Source organism: Polypterus senegalus, chromosome 14, assembly GCF_016835505.1.
Source record: "Polypterus senegalus isolate Bchr_013 chromosome 14, ASM1683550v1, whole genome shotgun sequence".
Lineage (NCBI taxonomy): Eukaryota > Metazoa > Chordata > Cladistia > Polypteriformes > Polypteridae > Polypterus > Polypterus senegalus.
Window position 1 is genome coordinate 56069749 of NC_053167.1, and position 20049 is coordinate 56089797.

General features: G+C 38.6%; 2 protein-coding genes and 1 long non-coding RNA gene across 3 annotated transcripts in view; 2 read left to right on the plus strand and 1 right to left on the minus strand.

The window, feature by feature from the left end:
* Window positions 1–5080, plus strand: part of LOC120515268 (short transient receptor potential channel 4-associated protein-like) — an 87735-nt gene extending 82655 nt beyond the window's left edge. Inside the window, exon 19 of the mRNA XM_039736116.1 lies at window positions 3287–5080. Coding sequence (XP_039592050.1) covers window positions 3287–3424 — 138 coding nt within the window. The 3' untranslated portion in view covers window positions 3425–5080. The remainder of the gene's footprint in view (window positions 1–3286) is intronic.
* Window positions 5081–9255: 4175 nt separating this feature from the next.
* Window positions 9256–20049, minus strand: part of LOC120514297 (myosin-7-like) — a 54271-nt gene continuing 43477 nt past the window's right edge. Inside the window, exons 35-44 of the mRNA XM_039734625.1 lie at window positions 19865–19989; window positions 19058–19173; window positions 17905–18097; window positions 17566–17769; window positions 15556–15681; window positions 15076–15246; window positions 12068–12172; window positions 10984–11079; window positions 10706–10840; window positions 9256–9386 (exon numbers count right to left, since the gene is read on the minus strand). Of these exons, the coding sequence (XP_039590559.1) occupies window positions 9375–9386; window positions 10706–10840; window positions 10984–11079; window positions 12068–12172; window positions 15076–15246; window positions 15556–15681; window positions 17566–17769; window positions 17905–18097; window positions 19058–19173; window positions 19865–19989 (1283 nt within the window). The 3' untranslated portion in view covers window positions 9256–9374. The remainder of the gene's footprint in view (window positions 9387–10705; window positions 10841–10983; window positions 11080–12067; window positions 12173–15075; window positions 15247–15555; window positions 15682–17565; window positions 17770–17904; window positions 18098–19057; window positions 19174–19864; window positions 19990–20049) is intronic.
* LOC120514298 lies at window positions 9325–13345 on the plus strand. Its single transcript, XR_005630443.1, has 4 exons — window positions 9325–9412; window positions 11086–11342; window positions 11520–11561; window positions 13079–13345. It is a non-coding gene; the product is annotated as an uncharacterized LOC120514298 (long non-coding RNA).

Consider the following 20049-nt stretch of genomic DNA (forward strand, 5'->3'; position numbering starts at 1 on the left):
ATATCCTTAGAACATTGATAACAGTTGACAAAGATTCTAGCTACCATGTTCAGTTGGCTTCCAAACTCCATTATGGACACTTTCGTAAGTGTGCAAAAAAGTATGTTAGAAGCACTACTCACTTTCAGTACATGTCTTACTTTTTGATACTTGGTATGTTAACTGCCTAGTGGCTTCTTTCATTATGTGCTGTGCTAATCTCTATTGGTGGTATTTTTCAGTAGACCAATAACTGTGTTGAAATAGGTGTTTGTGGAGAGGGATAAATGACATATTCCAAGCTTTGTAATATAAAACCAAAGTGACTACTACTTTCTATCGTGTCTGCCCAACTTTTTATAACAGGGTACATTTATTTGTATGGCCAGCAGTGGTGCCTAGAACTATCTTTGCTGCCTTTCTGTCTTTGAGAATTCTCAGTAAATGTTAACACTTTGCAAGCCTTTTACTACACATTTATATTATGCTCAGTTATAAGAAATGGTGCGTGTGTATAAAATGTAAAACGACCAAAAGGCACAAGATGAAGAGTTGGAATTCTGTGTAATGGCAGTTAAGCCTGAGTTAGACTCGGAGTGACATTTAATGATCCACCTACAGTGTAAAGCCTGAATATCTCTTAAGACCATTTTTGCTACCATCTAGTGGAGAAAATAACACTGTGCTGCAAAATCTAATTAATATTTCTATACTTTGCCACTCTAAGGTGGGACAGAGCATTCAACAAAACACAATGCAGTGGAAAAGAGTATCTTTATAGACAGTTTTAGAATAAATAAATGAGACTGGTTTTGGAAGTGTGGTATGCTATACCAACTAGAAAGCAAACGAGTGAAGCTATTGTACCTAAGCTTTATGAAGATCTTAAGCAAATAATCGCCACGTCTCAAGTCAGTGGAGAGAGTAGTCCTAACTTGCAACAGCTGAATATGCAGGGCAGCAGATGATGAGTCACATGTTACTACATTAAAAATGACTCTGCCTTTGTGGAGGATGTGTTGTAGACAAGCATGCTGCATGGCTGTCACTGGGAGAAACTTCACTGCTTATATGTAGAACTGCTGAGATGGTGGCTCACTGGCTGTTTTTCCACAAACCTTTACAGCATTTCCAACGCACTGATCCATCGAGTGATCGCATCACTCCCAGGTTTGTGTGCAAGTCCAATAAATGTTGTTTCACTTTAAGCACATGGCTAACTGTATTGCTACACTGGAAGAAGTTTGCAACGTGCCTCACCTGGCCAAGCAAGCAGGCAACTTTCATAGCAGCCTGTAATACCACAGTGAGAGCGTGCGCAAAGCGGCCAACGTGAATATCTTCATTAGCAGTATTGCACAAAACATACTCACAGAATTCTACTCCTTAAATGCCGCTGTCAACAAGCATCATCTCTAGGTCCTCATTTGGAAACACTTCCCCTTTGTCTGAGGAGGAGGAGGTGTGAAGACACATTTTTGAAAACTGATTAATGTGACTGCTACATGTGAGCAACTGAAGACGTGTAACTTGTAGAATTGTAGAAAGACAAGTTTTCCTGTTGCATCTCTAATTTCAAATAACTCATGATTGTTTTAAATGTCTAATAGGGGAATACATTCATCTAACAGTTTAGTTGAAGGGTGTCTACATGTAAGATTCATAACCCATGGGTAGGTAATTGAATCATATTTATTATTTAAAAAGCAATATTTAATTATTTTATAATATTCACAAGAAGATATAGATGTTTGAAAGTCGATTCCATTGTATTGTAATAAACCCCATAATGTGTGGACTCTGATGTGGCGATACATGTTAATTAAATTACTGTGTGCATCCATCCATCCATTATCCAACCCGCTATTTCCTAACTACAGGGTCACGGGGGTCTTATGGAGCCAATCCCAGCCAACACTTGGCGCAAGGCAGGAAATAAACCCCAGGCAGGGTGCCAGCCCACCACAGAGCACACACACCAAGCACACACTAGGGACAATTTAGAATTGTCAGTGCACCTAACCTGCATGTCTTTGGACTGTGGGAGGAAACTCGAGCACCTGGAGGAAACCCATGCAGACATGGGGAGAACATGCAAATTCTTTGCAGGGAAGACCCAGGAAGTGAACCCAGGTTTCCTAACTGCGAGGCAGTTGTATGAAGTGCTGTGAATTTCTCTTTCCTGTGTTAGAGCCAAGGATATTTTGTTCCACATTTTCCAAATACTGATGTTAACTGCTCTTTACTAACCAAGTATATCTTCATAAATGTCATTCTTTGTTTATGTACAGTTTGTGTTATGAAGTCATTATGTAGACATCCTTCAAATGAGGTGTTACTGAAATTTGTCACATTATATTCATGTTCATTGGTTAAGAAATCTCTAAAAAAAAAAAAGCCACCACTTCAAATATATCAGTGCACAGTAATTCAGTCAAGATAAAATCGATATTGAATCGAACTGGGACATTGTGAATTGAAATCAAATCAGAACATCAGTGCCAATAAAAGAACTGCAGCATACGGCTAAAAATTTAAATATCACAGTTTAGACAAGACATTTAATACAATTAAATAGTGAATACAACGATTTCATTTAAGATGTCTTAATTTGTCTAATTTTGTTTCCTTAAAATAGGTGGGATTCAATAATAAGTGTGACAACTCCTGTATCATTATTTTTTTTTTTTAATATAATAAATACCCTTGATTTAATGCTGAAAGTCTACACTTAAAGATCCTGTGCCTTGTTTCATTTCAATGCAGATATGCTTAGGTCGAGAGCCACACTAATAATCACCATGTCACAGTCCAAATACTTATGGAGTATTCTTATATATTTATTATTTACTGTACAGATAGAGGTAAATGGATATACCTCAGGTCGACAGGATGAACATGGAGCTTGTGAGGAGTTCTGTATTTTGTAGGATGTTTATGCCATCATCTCGATCACTCACTCTAATCCATAATGCCGTGCCCAAGTAGCAAGTGTGTACTGTGCAGTCCTGTCCAAATCATTTGCCTGTGCCAAGTCCAGTGATGTCCACTCATTACAAGTCTCGGGTCCTTGCCATGGCTGCCCCTTTTGTGCATGCAGGTCAGATTTAGGGGCACTCGACTTCTGCTCCCATGTGATGCCCTGCATGCGCTGTCCAGTGAATTGCATTTTTTTGTTGTTCATATCAAGTGACTTAGTTGAAGTACAGAAATGTAAGTCTGATAGATATTTATGAGTTATGAGTTTTTCAGAATTTTATAATACAGCCTGAGTTTGCTTACATGTTTTCTTCCTTTTTGCTTGCAGAGCTCTTGCATTTCTTTCAGTTACTGGAAAGAGACTGTCTCAGTCCTACTTAATTGTGACAGGACTTCACCGAGTGCCATAGCCAGCTACATTGATGAGGCGTACATGGATATCGACAGAGATTTTATGGAGGATTAATCCCGGGAAACTCTTTGGATGAAAGACTATTTCGAGGAGTATATCCCCGACCATGAATATTCAGGGATACATCACTGTACAGTGTTTTATGTTGGATGCTGGAAATACAGAATGTTATTGATAATTGCAGGAGTGTTTTAGCCCCCAGCAATCATTAACACATTTTGTGTGTGTGTGTGTGTGTGTGTGTTTTTAATTTTTTTTTTTTTTTATAGTACCCTCTCGCCCCCACCCCACAACCTGGAGTCAGATGCATATGTTTATCTTATGTTATTGGTTTTTGCTGTAGGTCAGTAAGTTCTAATACAGGCTCATCATTTAAAATATGCAGTATATAACAGCAGATTTCTAGAAATGGATGCCGTGTTGCAGACATTCCTCGTAGACTTGGAATCTCCTTCCTGTACAGATGAACATTTTGAAGCTAATTTAGCATCACAGTTTTCATTTTGGACAATCCCTTTATTTGTGAAGAGACTAAATAAGCAAGACAGGAGCATTATTAGCAAAAAAAAAAAAAAAATCAATATAACCATGGAATAGGATTTGGTGTTAAATGCAAAAAAAAAAAAAAAGACTGAAATAGTCTTCAGAAAACCACAAAAGACTGACTGAGCTGTTTGTGGACCTGCACTACCTTTTTTTGCAACTTTATCCTGGAAGACCTGAGTTCAAATTGAATCATGAAATCCCTATGCTGGTACCAGAAATCACAGGACTTGGGGGGCCTCACCTCTTCCCTTTCTCCCTTTTTTGGAGTAACTTCTGTTTCTTTTAATTTATTTTTTTTTTTTAATTTTAATTTTTTTGCCATGTTTGACTATAAAGACTGCACAAGTTGTTGTTGCCATCATCAGAATTCTCAACTATTTAAATTTCTGCTTAATCCACAGGTATATTGTATATTTAGAGTGCAATTTGACTTGCCAATACAGTAAAACACCATGGGACATAAGTTCTGCTGGTTATGGGGAGGGCTGGTGCTGGTGCTTCACTTCACTTCACTTCGTCCAGCTGCCATCTCTGACGCATTTCTGAGGCAGTAAGATGGAGCTGACGGGAGGGGAGATGTGGGGTCGTGTTTTTAAAATGCTGCTTCCCTGAATACAGGTGCCTTGGATAAGAAGGTTTATATATTTGCATTATTTTTCTTGCCTATTTAGCAGCTAATGACAGCAATTAGTAGATAAACTATGACTTGAGCTACCTCATAAATCAGTGTCAATCTGAAAGAGTACACCATTGGCAGAGGAATATCATGGAGATGGTTCCATTCTACCAAAAGGATCGAAATCAAAGTGGTAAAGTGGCTCATCAGGGACTTGTTTGAAATCTTGAATATTAAGTAGTGGTTGTCGTCCTGTTTAGCTCCCAAACCACCATCTTTAGCTTTTCACTGTATGTCAGTATGTCAAGTCACAGTTAATTAAAATAAAATTATAACCCAGTGTGGCCGGTTTGGTTTTTTAAGGGCAGACATCTGTCCCCGCGTCCCAGGTGCATAGTTTCAGGGTGACATCATGCTACTTTTTGTTTCTTTTTGAAAAGTAACTGAAGCACCATTTGTATTTGTTTTTTTCCCTTTGCCACTGTAATACTGTACAAACCTAGTTTTGTCAACGCTCTATTAAAATGAACCTCCACAGCGCTGCCTTATTTTTGTGTATGTCATCCTGTTTGGTACAAACGGTGACTTCTCGGAGATGCTGGCATTCCCTTTTCTCCCATATCCAGCTGTTGGTTCCTCAGCTTTGCTGCACAGCATTGTGTAAAATTCCATGTAGAAAAGCACAGTCTGACACTTCATGAATCCCAGAATTTGTAGTCGTATTACACACAACTAACTGCATGTTCTTCTCTCTGAGCATTCAGCATCCTTTGACAACTTCTGCTTCAGTGTATTTTTTTATTTGCATTTCACTTACTTAAGAATTTCCATTCATACAAAACAGAATTGGTCTTTGATGGGACAGGCTTTGAAAGTTGATTTATTTTTAGCAAGGTAAGTAGTAAAGCAAGATTCAAAACTAAGCTTGGAAACTTTTAAAATAATTAAATCAAATATTAATGTCCTGAAAACTGAAGTGCAGTTGAAAGTATTTGCACATTCAAAGCTCTTTTTTGTTGTTGTTATAATTAACTTGAAGCTAACACTCTCCTTTACTCTGTTCGTAGGGACACTGTGCATTGCTTCTGTCATTTGTTTTTTTTTTTTATGCATGCTTTTCTGTTCTTTGAAAATTGTACATGAATTTCACGCCACACATTTCTAATAATAAATTTTGTTAATGAACCAAAAGGCCACTAGTTGGGCTGTTTGCCCATTACTCTGACACTGGGATTGGCACCGCCGGATATTTAAAAGTGAGCCTCCCTCCATGCAGACGCAGGGCTTGCTGTTCACACCCAAGGACCACTGTATTGTAGGTGAAAATCACATTAAAATAAACCATTCTCACTTCTTGAAGCAAGAATTCTGTTTGAGTGCGCTTTTGCTATTATTTATTTTAAAACTAAACTGTCGTAATTTGTAGATAAATTGGAATTATGCAATTTACCATAAATGCATTTGTATGCAGTAAGGTGTAGAATTATAGCATGTAAACCAAAAGTTAAACACATTTGTCACTGGAACTGGAAAGAAATGCTAAACATCTAATCCAAGGCACTTATTCATTTATACTCATCATAATCATATATTGCATTATAAGTCCAAATAAATCCTTGGTTTCCTTTATGTGCTTGTGTCTCTTCTGCATTTTCATTTCCAGGTCAGCTGAAAGGCCCCTGGTCTCATATTACAGCAGCTAAGCAGCGACTGTTGCTAATTTTGGGGATTTGTTTATTTCAAACATGAAAATGGTGGTGTTCATGTTATTTTTGAGTGTGGAGGTGCTGATGCATCAAGACAGGGGAGTCCAACTCCTGGTGGGCTGCAGGTTTTCATTCTAACCCTTTTCCTAATCAGTGACCAGTTTTCACTGCTAATGAGCTCCTTTTCCCTTCATTTTAATAGCCCTGGTTTAAAGGATTAATTTCTTCATTAAATGGCAGCCAAACAAATGAAACGTGAAACAAGCCAACAGATGAGCAGCTAGATAGGGGCATCAAACTCCAGCCAGTCTCTTGTTAATTAAAGCCATTATTGTATATCATGACTTGTTGCTGCTCTTATTCTGACACAGCAGTCTGTTGATTTTCTGTTTTTCCTAACGGCACCGTCAAGATGTTTTGGTAACCTGAGCAAACCAACATGACCGAGACCTTCACCTTTCTTTATTTTCAGGTTAGCTGGTCATGTGGTGGCTTTTGTCTCATTATTGTTTGGCTGCTCATTAAGGAAAAAGAAACAACTATGGGGTCGGAGTCACATCAGTTAAAATTAAGGCAAAACAAGTTAATCAGCAGCAAAATGGCTCACTAATTAAGAAGATGGCTAAAATGAAAACCTGCAGCCACTGTGGCCTACCAGGACTGGAGTTGGACACCCCTGCTTTAAGTGATCTGATTAGGGTCCAGTGCTGCCCTCTGGCAGATTTCTTACACGTGCAGTCTGGGATTCATATCAGATCTCCTTTGTAGCTTTAAAAATTTTAATGTTCATTTCACAGACTTCAGGTGTCAGTGTATCTGACATGAAAAGTTGGATCTGAAACATTTGGGAATTCCAGTATAGCATACCAGAATGTTGAACACCAACCTACAAACCCAGTGAGAAATTCTAAACTGTTTAATAAAACTTGCTTTGGAGTGCTACTGATTTGGTGCTTTGCTGGGCCGGTGTTTGTTGCTCTTGGCTTATCTGCAGTGGGCTTCAGTTCTACCAGTGTTTACTGTCAGCACAGTAGAATTTTGTCCTGTGCAAAGGCCACTGTGGCTATGTCTTGTCTGTCTGTACTTCTTATTACAGTGCATCTGGAAAGTATTCACAGCGCATCACTTTTTCCACATTTTGTTATGTTACAGCCTTATTCCAAAATGGATTAAATTCATTTTTTTCCTCAGAATTCTACACACAACACCCCATAATGAAAATGTGAAAAAAGTTTTGAGGTTTTTGCAAATTTATTAAAAATAAAAAAAAAACTGAGAAATCACATGTACATAAGTATTCACAGCCTTTGCTCAATACTTTTTCGATGCACGTTTGGCAGCAATTACAGCCTCAAGTCTTTTTGAATATGATGCCACAAGCTTGGCACACCTATCCTTGGCCAGTTTTGCCCATTCCTCTGCAGCACCTCTCAAGCTTCATCAGGTTGGATGGGAAGTGTCGGTGCACAGCCATTTTAAGATCTCTCCAGAGATGTTCAATCAGATTCAAGTCTGGGCTCTGGCTGGGCCACTCAAGGACATTCACAGAGTTGTCCTAAAGCCACTCCTTTGATATCTTTGCTGTGTGTTTAGGGTCGTTGTCCTGCTGAAAGATGAACCGTCGCTCCAGTCTGAGGTCAAAAGCGCTCTGGAACAGGTTTTCATCCAGGATGTCCCTGTACATTGCTGCGTCATCTTTCCCTTTATCCTGACTAGTCTCCCAGTTCCTGCTACTGAAAAACATCCCCACAGCATGATGCTGCCACCACCATGCTTCACTGTAGGGATGGTATTGGTCTGGTGATGAGCGGTGCCTGGCTTCCTCCAAGCGTGACCCCTGGCATTCACACCAAAGAGTTCAATCTTTGTCTCATTAGACCAGAGAATTTTGTTTCTCATGGTCTGAGAGTCCTTCAGGTGCCTTTTGGCAAACTCCAGGCGGGCTGCCATGTGCCTTTTACTAAGGAGTGGCTTCCATCTGGCCACTCTACTATACAGGCCTGATTGGTGGATTGCTGCAGAGATGGTTGTCCTGGAAGGTTCTCCTCTCTCCATAGAGGACCTCTGGAGCTCTGACAGATTGACCATCGGGTTCTTGGTCACCTCCCTGACTAAGGCCCTTCTCCCCCGATCGCTCAGTTTAGATGGCTGGCCAGCTCTAGGAAGAGTCTTGGTGGTTTCGAACTTCTTCCACTTACGGATGATGGAGGCCACTGTGCTCATTGGGACCTTCAAAGCAGCAGAAATTTTCTGTAACCTTCCCCAGATTTGTGCCTCAGACAATCCTGTCTCGGAGGTCTACAGACAATTCCTTTGACTTCATGCTTGGTTTGTGCTTTGACATGAACTGTCAACTGTGGGACCTTTATATAGACAGGTGTGTGCCTTTCCAAATCATGTCCAATCAACTGAATTTACCACAGGTGGACTCCAATTAAGCTGCAGAAACATCTCAAGGATGATCAGGGGAAACAGGATGCAGATGAGCTCAATTTTGAGCTTCATGGCAAATGCTGTGAATACTTATGTACATGTGATTTCACAATTTTGTTTATTTTTAATAAATTTGCAAAAATCTCAAACTTTTTACAAGTTGTCATTATGGGGTGTTGTGTGTAGAATTCTGAAGAAAAAAATTAATTTAATCCATTTTGGAATAAGGCTGTAACATAACAAAAGTGGAAAACGTGATGCGCTGTGAATACTTTCCGGATGTACTGTATATTTCTGCCCTTTTAGTTGTAAGTTGCATTAGGGAGACTGTTGCCTTGAGCCACCACTCTTCAGGATGTTTTTGTGCTTGCTCCCCAGAAAGAACAAATCTGTTATCATGACTAAAAAAAAAAAAAATTGAAAACATTCCTAATGGCTGCCACACTTATACTCTACTAATGTTACTGTTCAAGTGCTCTGAGTTGCCTCTAAAAACCCTTTTTTGCATTTACTGGATGAGGTGAATTTCACTTCTTAGAATTAAAAAAAAGAAAAAACCCAAAGTAAGGAACAAAGACTTTGAATGTTCATCTTTGCTTGCTTTTATTTTGCGGTTAGGGTATCACTGATACGTCTGTTGCAGCGTACCAGGATGGAGTCACCAACTTGAAGAGGCCAGAGAAGTGCAATTTTGATCTTCTCTTCATTCTTCATGCTGCAGTAAAAACATAAGATTGTCAGGTTCACTGTATCATTTGTTTATTTAAAAATATTATCAATATTATTTGCTGATATTATGCATTTGGGCACATGATTGTCCTCCTGTTACCACACTCTTATTATTGTGATAGCTCCATTCTGCCCAAAATAAGCTTATGTTAAAAGTCATGTGAACATGAGGCCATTGATGGTAAAGTGTCTGCTTTACATATCCCTGGCAGCTGGGCTTACACTGTAGTACCAATATTTTTATACTAGTAATATTAAACTAATAATTTTCCAAATGTACAGTTTTACGTTTTAGTGTCATATCAATGTGGACATGCTTCATTGTTTTAGAAGGCACTCAAAAGTCATTTGCTTGACAGCTCATGAATGTTCGGTCTAAGGCATCTAGTGCTGTATTTCCACCTGCTCTTTCTTGCCATGGCAGTGCTTCTTCTGACCATATTTTGTGGTGCTTGCTGGAAACGCTGCCTATGTGGAGCATCACTGAAACCAATTATATTAAGAAGGGGGTAAGGTGGGGCTGCAGGCCAGTTATTCTGCAATGTGATGCCACCAAAGTTAGAAGAATTAATTTACAGACTAACTTTGAATTTATGAAACAGAGGTACTTGTCCAGCTCTGTATCCTTCATTCTGAAGTAGCTTAGCTATGCATTAAGTGACATCAACGTAGGGAGCCGAGGTGCTTATTTGTTTAGATACAGAGAAGGAAGTACCAAAGAAAGAATGGTTGGTGTTAGTAAAATGAAAGACAAGCACAGAATGAGGGGAGAGCAGGACTCTCCTGAAGGATGGATGGTCCTTTGTCAGGGATGTTGCGCGTCCTGAACTGCCACTTCACATCCCCTCTTAATTCACAGATCAAATGAAAAGACTCACTATAATTGGAAAAAATGGACATTACAGAGCATAAGTGGTGAGGTGGGTAGACAAGCTGCCAGAAGGTGATGCAAGAGGGTCAGCCCACACAGGACAGATGGACTTTTTACTGTGTATTTATTATGGCTGTACTTTCTACTCATGATCTCTTAAATAAAACAAAAGCAAAAAAAAAAAATGTCGGTAATCTGTCAGGCTTTGGAATACAGTGACACGTGCCTTTTAAAAATCGTGGGGGAAAAACGTATTTTAATATGTATTAGTTGGGCCATTTATGGTATTTGTAAGCTTATTAAAGCTATAAAATACAGAAGAGAAAAGCTGTTAGTTGTAGACTGGACCAGCGTCTAAAGAGAAGCCATGCTTCTTGAAGAGCGGCCCTATCTGTCTGTGGATTAACGGCACATTTCCAGATTTTATGCCATACCTTGCCTCCTTGTTCACGTGTGCGGCTGCGGAGTTTGTTCACTTGTGTCTCTGCAGTGTCCGCCCGCTCTTCAGCATCATCCAGTTCATGCTGTATCTTCCTGTACTTCAGTAAATTGGAGTTTGCCTGCTCCTCCTGTAACCGCAAGACCCCAAAATTATCCCTTTGAATATTCCTGTGTGACTGCCTGGTTTACAGAAATTCTCACCTTTTGGTTCTTAGCAAAAATGAGCTTTAAAACAAACAAGTTTGATGTGTAGGCCTTGTGTAGTACTCACCGCCTCTTCAGCCTGCCTCTTGTAGCTCTTCACCTTGGCTTGCAATTTATCAATCAGGTCCTGCATGCGGGCTAAATTCTTCCTGTCCTCTTCATTCTGTAGAGGAAGTTCAAAGGGTTTGATGAAGAGGAATGGATATCTGCATGTAGCGGGGAACGCCCAAAGACACCTACAGCATATGGCAGTCATGAAGCAACAGCGAGTGCACTAATGAGACCCAAGTACAAAACATCTACAGAAGAGGATACATGACCAAATAAAAATGACACAAGATCATGGAATTAAAAGACTACCATCAGAGGACAAGTTTAGAAGACTGAAGTCTGTGGAAAAAAAAAAAGACTCCTGACCTGAACAAGGTTAATTTCATAATGTTTTTTATTCTGTAACATCTGGTGGAGTTCAAGTGGGACTGAGTTTAAAAAGAAAAAAAATATGTGAACGTTAATTCTGTTCTATAAATAATTTTTGCCTAAACAATACATTGGCTGTTAAGTCTCATCGCATATAAAATCAAATAATTTTTTTCTCCCCAGACAGGACAAACTCAAACATTGTGAAAGTGGACATCGTTTTAAGTAAGTACTTTATTTTTAAGCAATATACTTGCAGAGCAGATGGCATTTGTTTTTTCCGTTACTGCGACAGTTTTATTTTCTGTGTTCTTTGCTACTGGAGGTTCAAGTTAAAATGTCCATCATTTAATATACAAGGTGCTGTGTTTGGCTCGGTAGGGCTAGGACTGCTGTCAAGCTGCAATCATTTGTGTTTTGGTGAATGTCTGATTTAATGGGCAGGCGAGATTCAGTCACTTGGTTTGTACAAGTCAGATAGGTTAACGGTGTGGCATCACAACAAATGTGATCAACTAACCTGATCCACATTAATGGTTAGGAGAGTTCACAGAGAAAGTGCAACCACTTTGTTTTAAACCTATCTGCATTCTTTACCTTTGGCTCAGCTTCTTTGCTTGGATGATGTTTTATTAAAATCTTAACCCTCTGTCAGTGGAAACTTACTGTATCTAAAATGTCTGAACATTCACTACACATGCATGCAATACAAAAGTCAAGTTTTACAATACCTGATAGCTGAGCTCTTTAATTCTTCTTTCATATTTGCGAACACCTTTTTGGTACTCATTGCTCCTCTTCTGTTCAGATTCCAGTTCATTCTCCAGTTCCCTAACCTGGTAATAGAGGAAACAATTAATTCTGAAATGGGAGAGCATGGCGTCACCAAGTACTTGTCTGGTGAATGTGTGCTGGCCAGAAAGTCTTCCTATTTTGCCTCATCTTTTGTGTTATTTCTCTGTTCATTTTCTTTCTTCTAATTTGTGTTAATATGTTGTAACAGCATATTGTTGTACTGTCATGTTATGAAGTTAACAGCCTCGGCAGGTTTTCTTTTTTTTGTTCTTGTCTTGCTTCAGAGGGGTACATTGCCAAATATCACAAGATTTTTGACAAGTGTTTTCACCCCACTCACAGCAAAATGGTGGACATTCCCTTTGATGTGCCTGATTGAGCAAAGTGATGATGAGAATGGAACCCTCTGATATCGAACATGCGACAATTTAAGGAAACATTAAAGAAATGTTTAGTGAAGAGTTACAGACTGAGCACATTTTCAATAGCAGAGTAGACACATGGCCAAATCGATGTAGACAACTTAAGAAATGCTTGTGCTTATTTGTGGCTGAAGGCACAGATCTACGGATTTGCTTAAATAATATGCTGTGATTAATGACACATTTACAAATTGTAATTGTATGTGGAATAGGAATTAAACTAAAAAGAAAACAAAACGTTACTTAGAATATCAGAAAGAGTAACAGCTAAGTGGAGGAGCAGACTCAGTGTGCGAGTAAGTGGATAATGTCTCATGTGTGTCAAGGAGATGAAACGTTTATAGCATGTCGGTGAATAAACAATGACTTTACATATCTACTACACTTTTGCTAGAGTACAAGGAGATACTTCATTCATTTTGACGGGGTAAACATCTGGGTAAATTTTTTTGCATCTTGCTATTCATGGACTCAGTGCTGGTTTAATGTTAGAATTTTCAATAATGGCCATTTCTTCATTTTTAGATGTTTCAAGTACACCACCTGACTGAGGAACTGCTTGATGGTGACCCTGTCTTAGCATTTCTCAGTGATTTATCCTGGCCTTGCTGTTTTGATGGCTGCATGGGCATGTAGTCCAGCATCTTGCTGAATAAAAAGGGAAATTTCTGCAGCCTTGAGCAGAACATTTCAAATGTAACTTGTGTAAGGAGTCGCAGAGCCTGTCAGGGCCTGGACTTTAAGTGGGGGCAGACTGCACTGGAAAAGTGGCATTAAAGTTTTGTTTACTTAGTTTTTTTATTCCTTTTCATTTTGTGGAAAAAAACCCTGTACATGGATGTTTTAAGCATCTGAAATGGTTATTTATTATTATCATTATTAATTAAGCAGACATTTGCTTAAGCGAATGGAGTTTATGTGCTCAAATGTTTAAAGGAAGTTGTAGAGTGGATTTAAAAATTAATTCAACAAGAACATGGTGACACAGATACTTGTTAAATGTTAATGTTTCTCTTCTCATAGAAAACCACAGATGTGTGCAATAATGTGACAGAGAGTAGGTGTTTAGGGACTTTTCAAATTTAGTGTTATTTTGATGAAACTAGGATAAGATTGGTAAGTTTGTTGGGCTGAATGACCTGTTCTGGTTTTCATGTTCAATTATTAGTTTTATTATGATGAATACTTATTGTAAGAGTGAGAGTACAATCCTAGTCAGACACAGTATTCATTTTTATGGAGGACAAAAGAGCTCCACAGTAGTGCCCAATGACAAGAAGGGCAAGATTGCTTGACTAGTGTCTTCAAAATAGGATATTTTGGACCTCCGACATGGTTAAATGTAATCTCCAAAGAGATTTATGATCAAGTTGACTATGAATGTGGCATTAAAGTACGGCAGATGAAAGAACAGAATAGTATCAAAGATGTTAACTACAAACTGTCGTCAACCAGTTGTGGAAGGTGCATCGAGGCTTATGGTAGTTGATGTAAGTAATGGCTACTGCAGTGCTTCCTAATCATTGTGGTGTCACAACCCAGTTTTTCACATACCAGTGTGTTCACAACCAACCTTTCCCCCTCCGTGAATTTAGCATAAGGGGGGCACCCATGTTAATTTAGCTCGGTCATCTGAGGGGTGGGAGTGGAGGTGACCCCTGTCATTAAATCAAGCGTGATTGTGAATGCTTCTCCTCCATGGTGAATAAGCACTATGACAGAACAGGGTTTAGGGAGGTCGACCAGGACCAACTGCGCTCCACTTATGATACTGCTGCTGTAAATCGAGCATGACCGTTGTAGTGGTGCATGGATGGGTTTAGTTGGATGGATGAGATATTTTGTCCATGGTTGGCCACAACCCACTTGCATGCTGCCACCGCCTACAGGTTGGTAAATGATGGGCTAGTGTATTTTGGAAGGGAGGAACCAAATTTTAAAATTGGCCAATGTATGGCAACAGTTTGAAAATAATGCCTCTACATCATGGGATGGACCTGAAAGGACAAGCAAGAAGGCATGAAGAAAAGGAGAAGCACAGCCTTGTGAAAAATCAACAAACTGTGATGAAGGGGGAAAAAAAAAAGGTAAATGTCAGAGTGAGTGTAATAATGGTAGGAAAATGGCATAAACTCATTTTGAATGATAGGAGAAATGTCTACAAGATTCCACTAAATGTTTTTTTAAGTTCTGGGTCAATTCAATCCAATCTTGACAGATGTTTTTTACACGAGAGATACAGTATACAACATTTCAAACAAAGAAATCAAACAGGCCACACTCACCCTGCCAAAGGCCCTCCTCAGGGAGGACACACACAAGTAGTAAATGCTACTTCACCTTTAGAATGTTATTGTTTAAGTAGAAGATTTTTATATTTTTTTTTTTTAACAAAAGTAATTTTTTCCTTTGCTTTTGTAGGCAGAGTTACAAAATAGCATGTGTGTCTGCTCTGTACAAAGCACATTCTAGTGTATTTACTGTCAGCAAATTAAGAATTATAAAGACGGCCCTGAACTCACTCTGCTCTCCAGTTTCTGGATTTGCTTTTTGCCTCCTTTAAGTGCAATTTGCTCTGCCTCATCTAGGCGCATCTGCAGGTCCTTGATGGTTTGTTCCATGTTTTTCTTCATCCTCTCCAAGTGAGCACTGGTGTCTTGCTCTTTCTTTAGCTCCTCTGCCATCATTGCTGCCTGATAGGGAAAACACCAAAAAAGAAAATTAAATAAATGGAACCCTTACCTCGGTCTGGCCTGGCCTTATTTCAATTCATCATAAAAATTATAAATATTGATAATAACTTGTATCCACATAAGAGTTTAAAATGTAAAGCAGAAAATGTTCAGAAGACTTAGCCTCAGTTACTTTGCACTATACTATTTAATCATAGATATTTATAGCTTCACTTTTTTCTTAACTGCCATTTCCATCAAGCTAGCACTCCAGTGTTAAAATAAGCTACAACATCCCTGTTATATATAAAAAAGGTAAAGGCCACTCACATCAGTTATAGCTTTCTTTGCCTTGTCTTCAGCATTGCGGCACTCTTGTACAGCATCGTCAACTTCTGATGACAGCTGTGCAATGTCACTTTCCAACTTCTTTTTCTGGTTAATCAGTCCGGTGTTCTGCAAGACCACATAAAGAAGTTGACCAACTGAATAATATTAATAGTAATAAGACAATAATGTTGTTTTTGAATACCAGTGTCATCTTTTGCTTCCATCCCTTCATTCATTTTTTTTAATCCACTTAGTCTATTACAGGGTCCTTGCATTTGTTGCACAGCAGGTGCCAACACTTACTATGATGCCAGTCCACCGTAGAACACACTCGCACATCCACATTACAACATACTGGACAGTTATAAAATTAACATGGACATCTTTGAGATTTGGGAGGATAATAGAATTCTTGTAGAAAATAAAAATGGTCGCCAGGTGTAAAGGAGAAGGAGAAACCAAACTTGGACATGGTACCAGTCAACCACAGAGCACACTTACTCATCTTTTGGATACATTTGGTAATACAGAGCATTTAGGGAAATATCCATGAGCATAACTGCACAGAGCAAATGGCTAGACCAGGTTTGAAATCCTGGCTTGGATCTGAGAGGCAGCAGAGCTAAGTGCTGTGCCACAATACCTCCCACTTGTTTCTTTATATATGTGGATTAATTTAGTATGAACACTTAGCAGGAAATAAAAGGTTGCAGTACACTATTTTCAGCATGCTAGACTTTCAAATTAATGTATGGCTAACATAGCATAACAACAGATTGCCCCAACTCTAAAACCTGCAACCAGTGGTTCAAAGCGGCATTAGAAATGTTAAGTACTCTAATAACGAAACTGGTTTCCTTATTCTGTTTGTCTGGTAATGACAAATACGTTCTGAAATTTTTCAAGAAAGGAAGATGGAAGTTTTGGGGTAAGGCTGCTATGCTCACTAACTCTGGCATTGTGTTCCATTTAGATTAGCACTTACAAGAAAGCATTTCACTGTACCATGTACAATAATTCATTCATCCATCCACTGATTCATTCATTGTTTTAACACACTTATCTATGGTAGGTTGCAGGGTAGCTGGCACCAATCCCAGCAATCACTGGGTGCAGGGACAAACCCTGGACAGGATGCCAACCCATCACTGGGTAAACACACTCACACACTAGGCCCAGATTAACCTGCATGTCTTTGGACTGTGGGGGAAAACTCACTTGAACATGGGGAGAACATGCAAACTCTGCACTAGGAGCACCTGAGATATGAATCCAAGTTTCCTTGTTGCAAGGCAGCAGTGCTACCACCGTGCCACCCTGCCACCTGTCCTGTACAGTAATGACCCTATAAACTGCAAACTCCTGGAGGTTAATGGTATCAGGTTATCTGCTGCCTAACTTACAATAAATGTTTATTTATCAGTTATATACTTGGAAATTTTTAAAAGAGAAAAAATCCAAAATAAGCAAAATGCATTGTGAAGGTTCTTCTGTCTTTAGTGCTGTGTTTTAGTAGTTAGCATGGCAACTTCACAGCTCTCTTTGTGGACCATGAATCTTTTTCAAAGTTTTTTTTTTTTTTGTATCCTGCTTTTCCACTGACATTCAAAAACGTGCAGGTTAGAGAAATGGCAGACTCTAATTTGCACTGTATGCATGACCATGATTGTCTATGTGGACATGCCCTGTGATGGTTTTACACTTTGTTCAGGGTTGTTCTTCAACTTGCAGTCAGTGTTGCTGAAAGAGGCACCAGCTTCACAAACACTGAACTGGATAGTGGGTAGAAAACTGAAAAGTGGATGAACTTCATTTCAGTTTGAAATTTCCTGTAATCATTTAGATTGGTTCGAAGTTCTGTCTCCTAAATTGCAAATACATCTAATGAAGAAAATAATTATAAACTTATTTTTAAATTCATGGTTATGTTAAGCTATTTACTTTGCTTAGAGTGAAATTCACCTAAAATTCCAGAGTTCAGATAGTGGTACAGAAGAAGAGATTGCTCACCTGTGAGTGAAGAAGGTTGACTCTCTCTGTGGCCTCAAGCAGTTCTTGCTCGGCAAGTTTGCGCCCCCGTTCTGTCTGCTCTAAACTGGCTCTCAGCTCCTCCACCTCTGCCATGAGCAGGTTATTCCTGCGTTCTACTGCAGCCGCCTGCTCTTTTAGGTCGTCATTACGGTGGATTAAGTCATCCAACTCAATTTGGACATCCTGATTGTAAAAGATACCGCATATTTAAGACCGACCACGGTAAATGGTCTTCCTATAAAGAATACACAGATGACACTATTTTAATGCTCCAATTAAGAAATAGTTTTACATTTTTATCACATCGTTAAGATTCACCTTTATCTGAGCTTGTAATTGCCTGACTAGTTTCTGGGATTCAGTGGCCTGCCTATTGGCATGATTGAGCTGGATCTCCATTTCATTTAAGTCTCCTTCCATTTTCTTCTTCAGACGCAGTGCCTCATTGCGCGACTTGGCCTCTGCATCCAGAGTTGCTTGCATTGAATCTAAGGCACGCTGGTGGTTTCGCCTGCAGGAAAAAAAGAATCAGTTGGCTGAAGAAGCGCTACTTTTTTAGCAGAACTATAAATTTACCAAATATACATAAACTGAAGAAAGGATTCACACTAAGATACCTCTGTCTGATTACTAGAGGAAATGTGTTGTGTTTTTGTTTTACTTTTAAAAGAGGCTTGCAATTGAAGTGGACTTTGTTTTCCCTTGAACATTATCCACATAGTCCACTTTTTACTACTCATAAATGATAAATAAGCAATTCATTTTCCACATCCCTCCTGTGATGACTATAGTGTCCTCTGATCAACAGCCTTAACATTCCAATATGCAACGTTTCAGTAACACACTAAGGCATCGATACAAAAGGCTATTTGACGCTCATAAACCTATACCTGATCTATGAACTCTTCAAAAATGCTACTTTAAAATTGTCTTTTTATGTTAAGAATAGGAAGAGCACAAAAAAGAAAAAAAAAAAACGTATTATTAAGCAACGGATTGGCCAAATGGGTAAAGCACGATGCAAAAACAAAATGGAAAATAACATCTATGAAATTTAAATTATTTTGTAGTTTCATTGTAAATAACACGATATTTATGGAAGAAGAGAGAATACAAATGTTTAGGAGAATTTGGGATTTCAGTAAACAGTGTCTGCATAATCAGTATATGACTAATAATGAATTAAGCTCATCATACTAGTAATAATAATGATAATACATTTTATTTATCATCTATTCAGAGCATTTTTGTGAAAAATAAATCTTTTTTTTCATAATGATCTTTAGGAGTTTGAAGGTAATATCCTCTTCTAGTGGGAATTTTTGGAAGTTTTAGGGACTTTGTGCTTGGGACTCTCAAAAACATTACACAATTTAATAAATGAATCAGTGGTTTTATTAATGGGAGAAGAATCAGACATTTACAAAACATATTCAATTATTCTGAGCATTCATCTCATCAATGAAATCACCTGAGATTGTCGATTTCCTCATCCTTTTCAGCCAGCTTTCTGTCAATATCTGCTTTGATTTGATTGAGCTCCAGTTGAATTCTGAGAGTTTTGCTCTCTTCATGCTCAAGAGCACCCTGCAAGCAAGGAATAAAAATGTCATGGAGTTATTCTTGCCTTTTTTGGTCTGCTGGGTCATTTATACACCTCTTTTTAAAAGCACATATCTAATTGTTCTCATTGGAGATTTGAAAAAAATGCACAAACTTTAAAGTTTGAGATTACATCTGTCTAAAATGATTCTAGCAGCCTGGCTGGAAATACTAAATCGGTTCTGGCTGTGTGTCTCTAGTACATTCTGTTGGACTGGTTTCAATAATCATCCAAAATATGGAAAATTAAACACAGAAATCATTTAAAATAATTTTTTTGATAATACTTTTAATTTCAAAAGCACATAATTTCTGATTTCTTCTTTGTGAATTGATAAGATTACCAAGGCAGCTTCACAAGATGATGCTGGGGATGCCATGTGATGCTATAAACCTTCTTTGTCATGTAGCATCAGACCATTTAGTTGCCCCTATCAAGACGTTTGTATAACCAAGAAGTGGACTTCATCACTATTTGAAAGAAACTAACAATAGTAAGGCTCTTTGAATATTTTTTAATATTTGTAAGGCAACCTTGCATCGTATTCTGTTTAAAGAGGTTGAATCATTGGTGTTATTGTTGTTGCTTGTCATCTAAAACAATAGGAATATTTTAATTTATCTAAGTGTCTTTTATCCCTGCCTCACACTGTGAAAACATATACTTGCCCAGTACCTCAGCCTCCTCCAGGGCTGCTTGAATCTCACTCTTTTCAGTCTCCAGTGCCTTCTTCATCTTTTCAAGCTCATGAATCAATTTCCCACCTTCTCCAATCTGATCCGTCAGATCTGAGATCTCCTCTGTATAAGATTATACATTTCAAATAAACAAATACTAATGGACATTTCATTTTTTTTTTG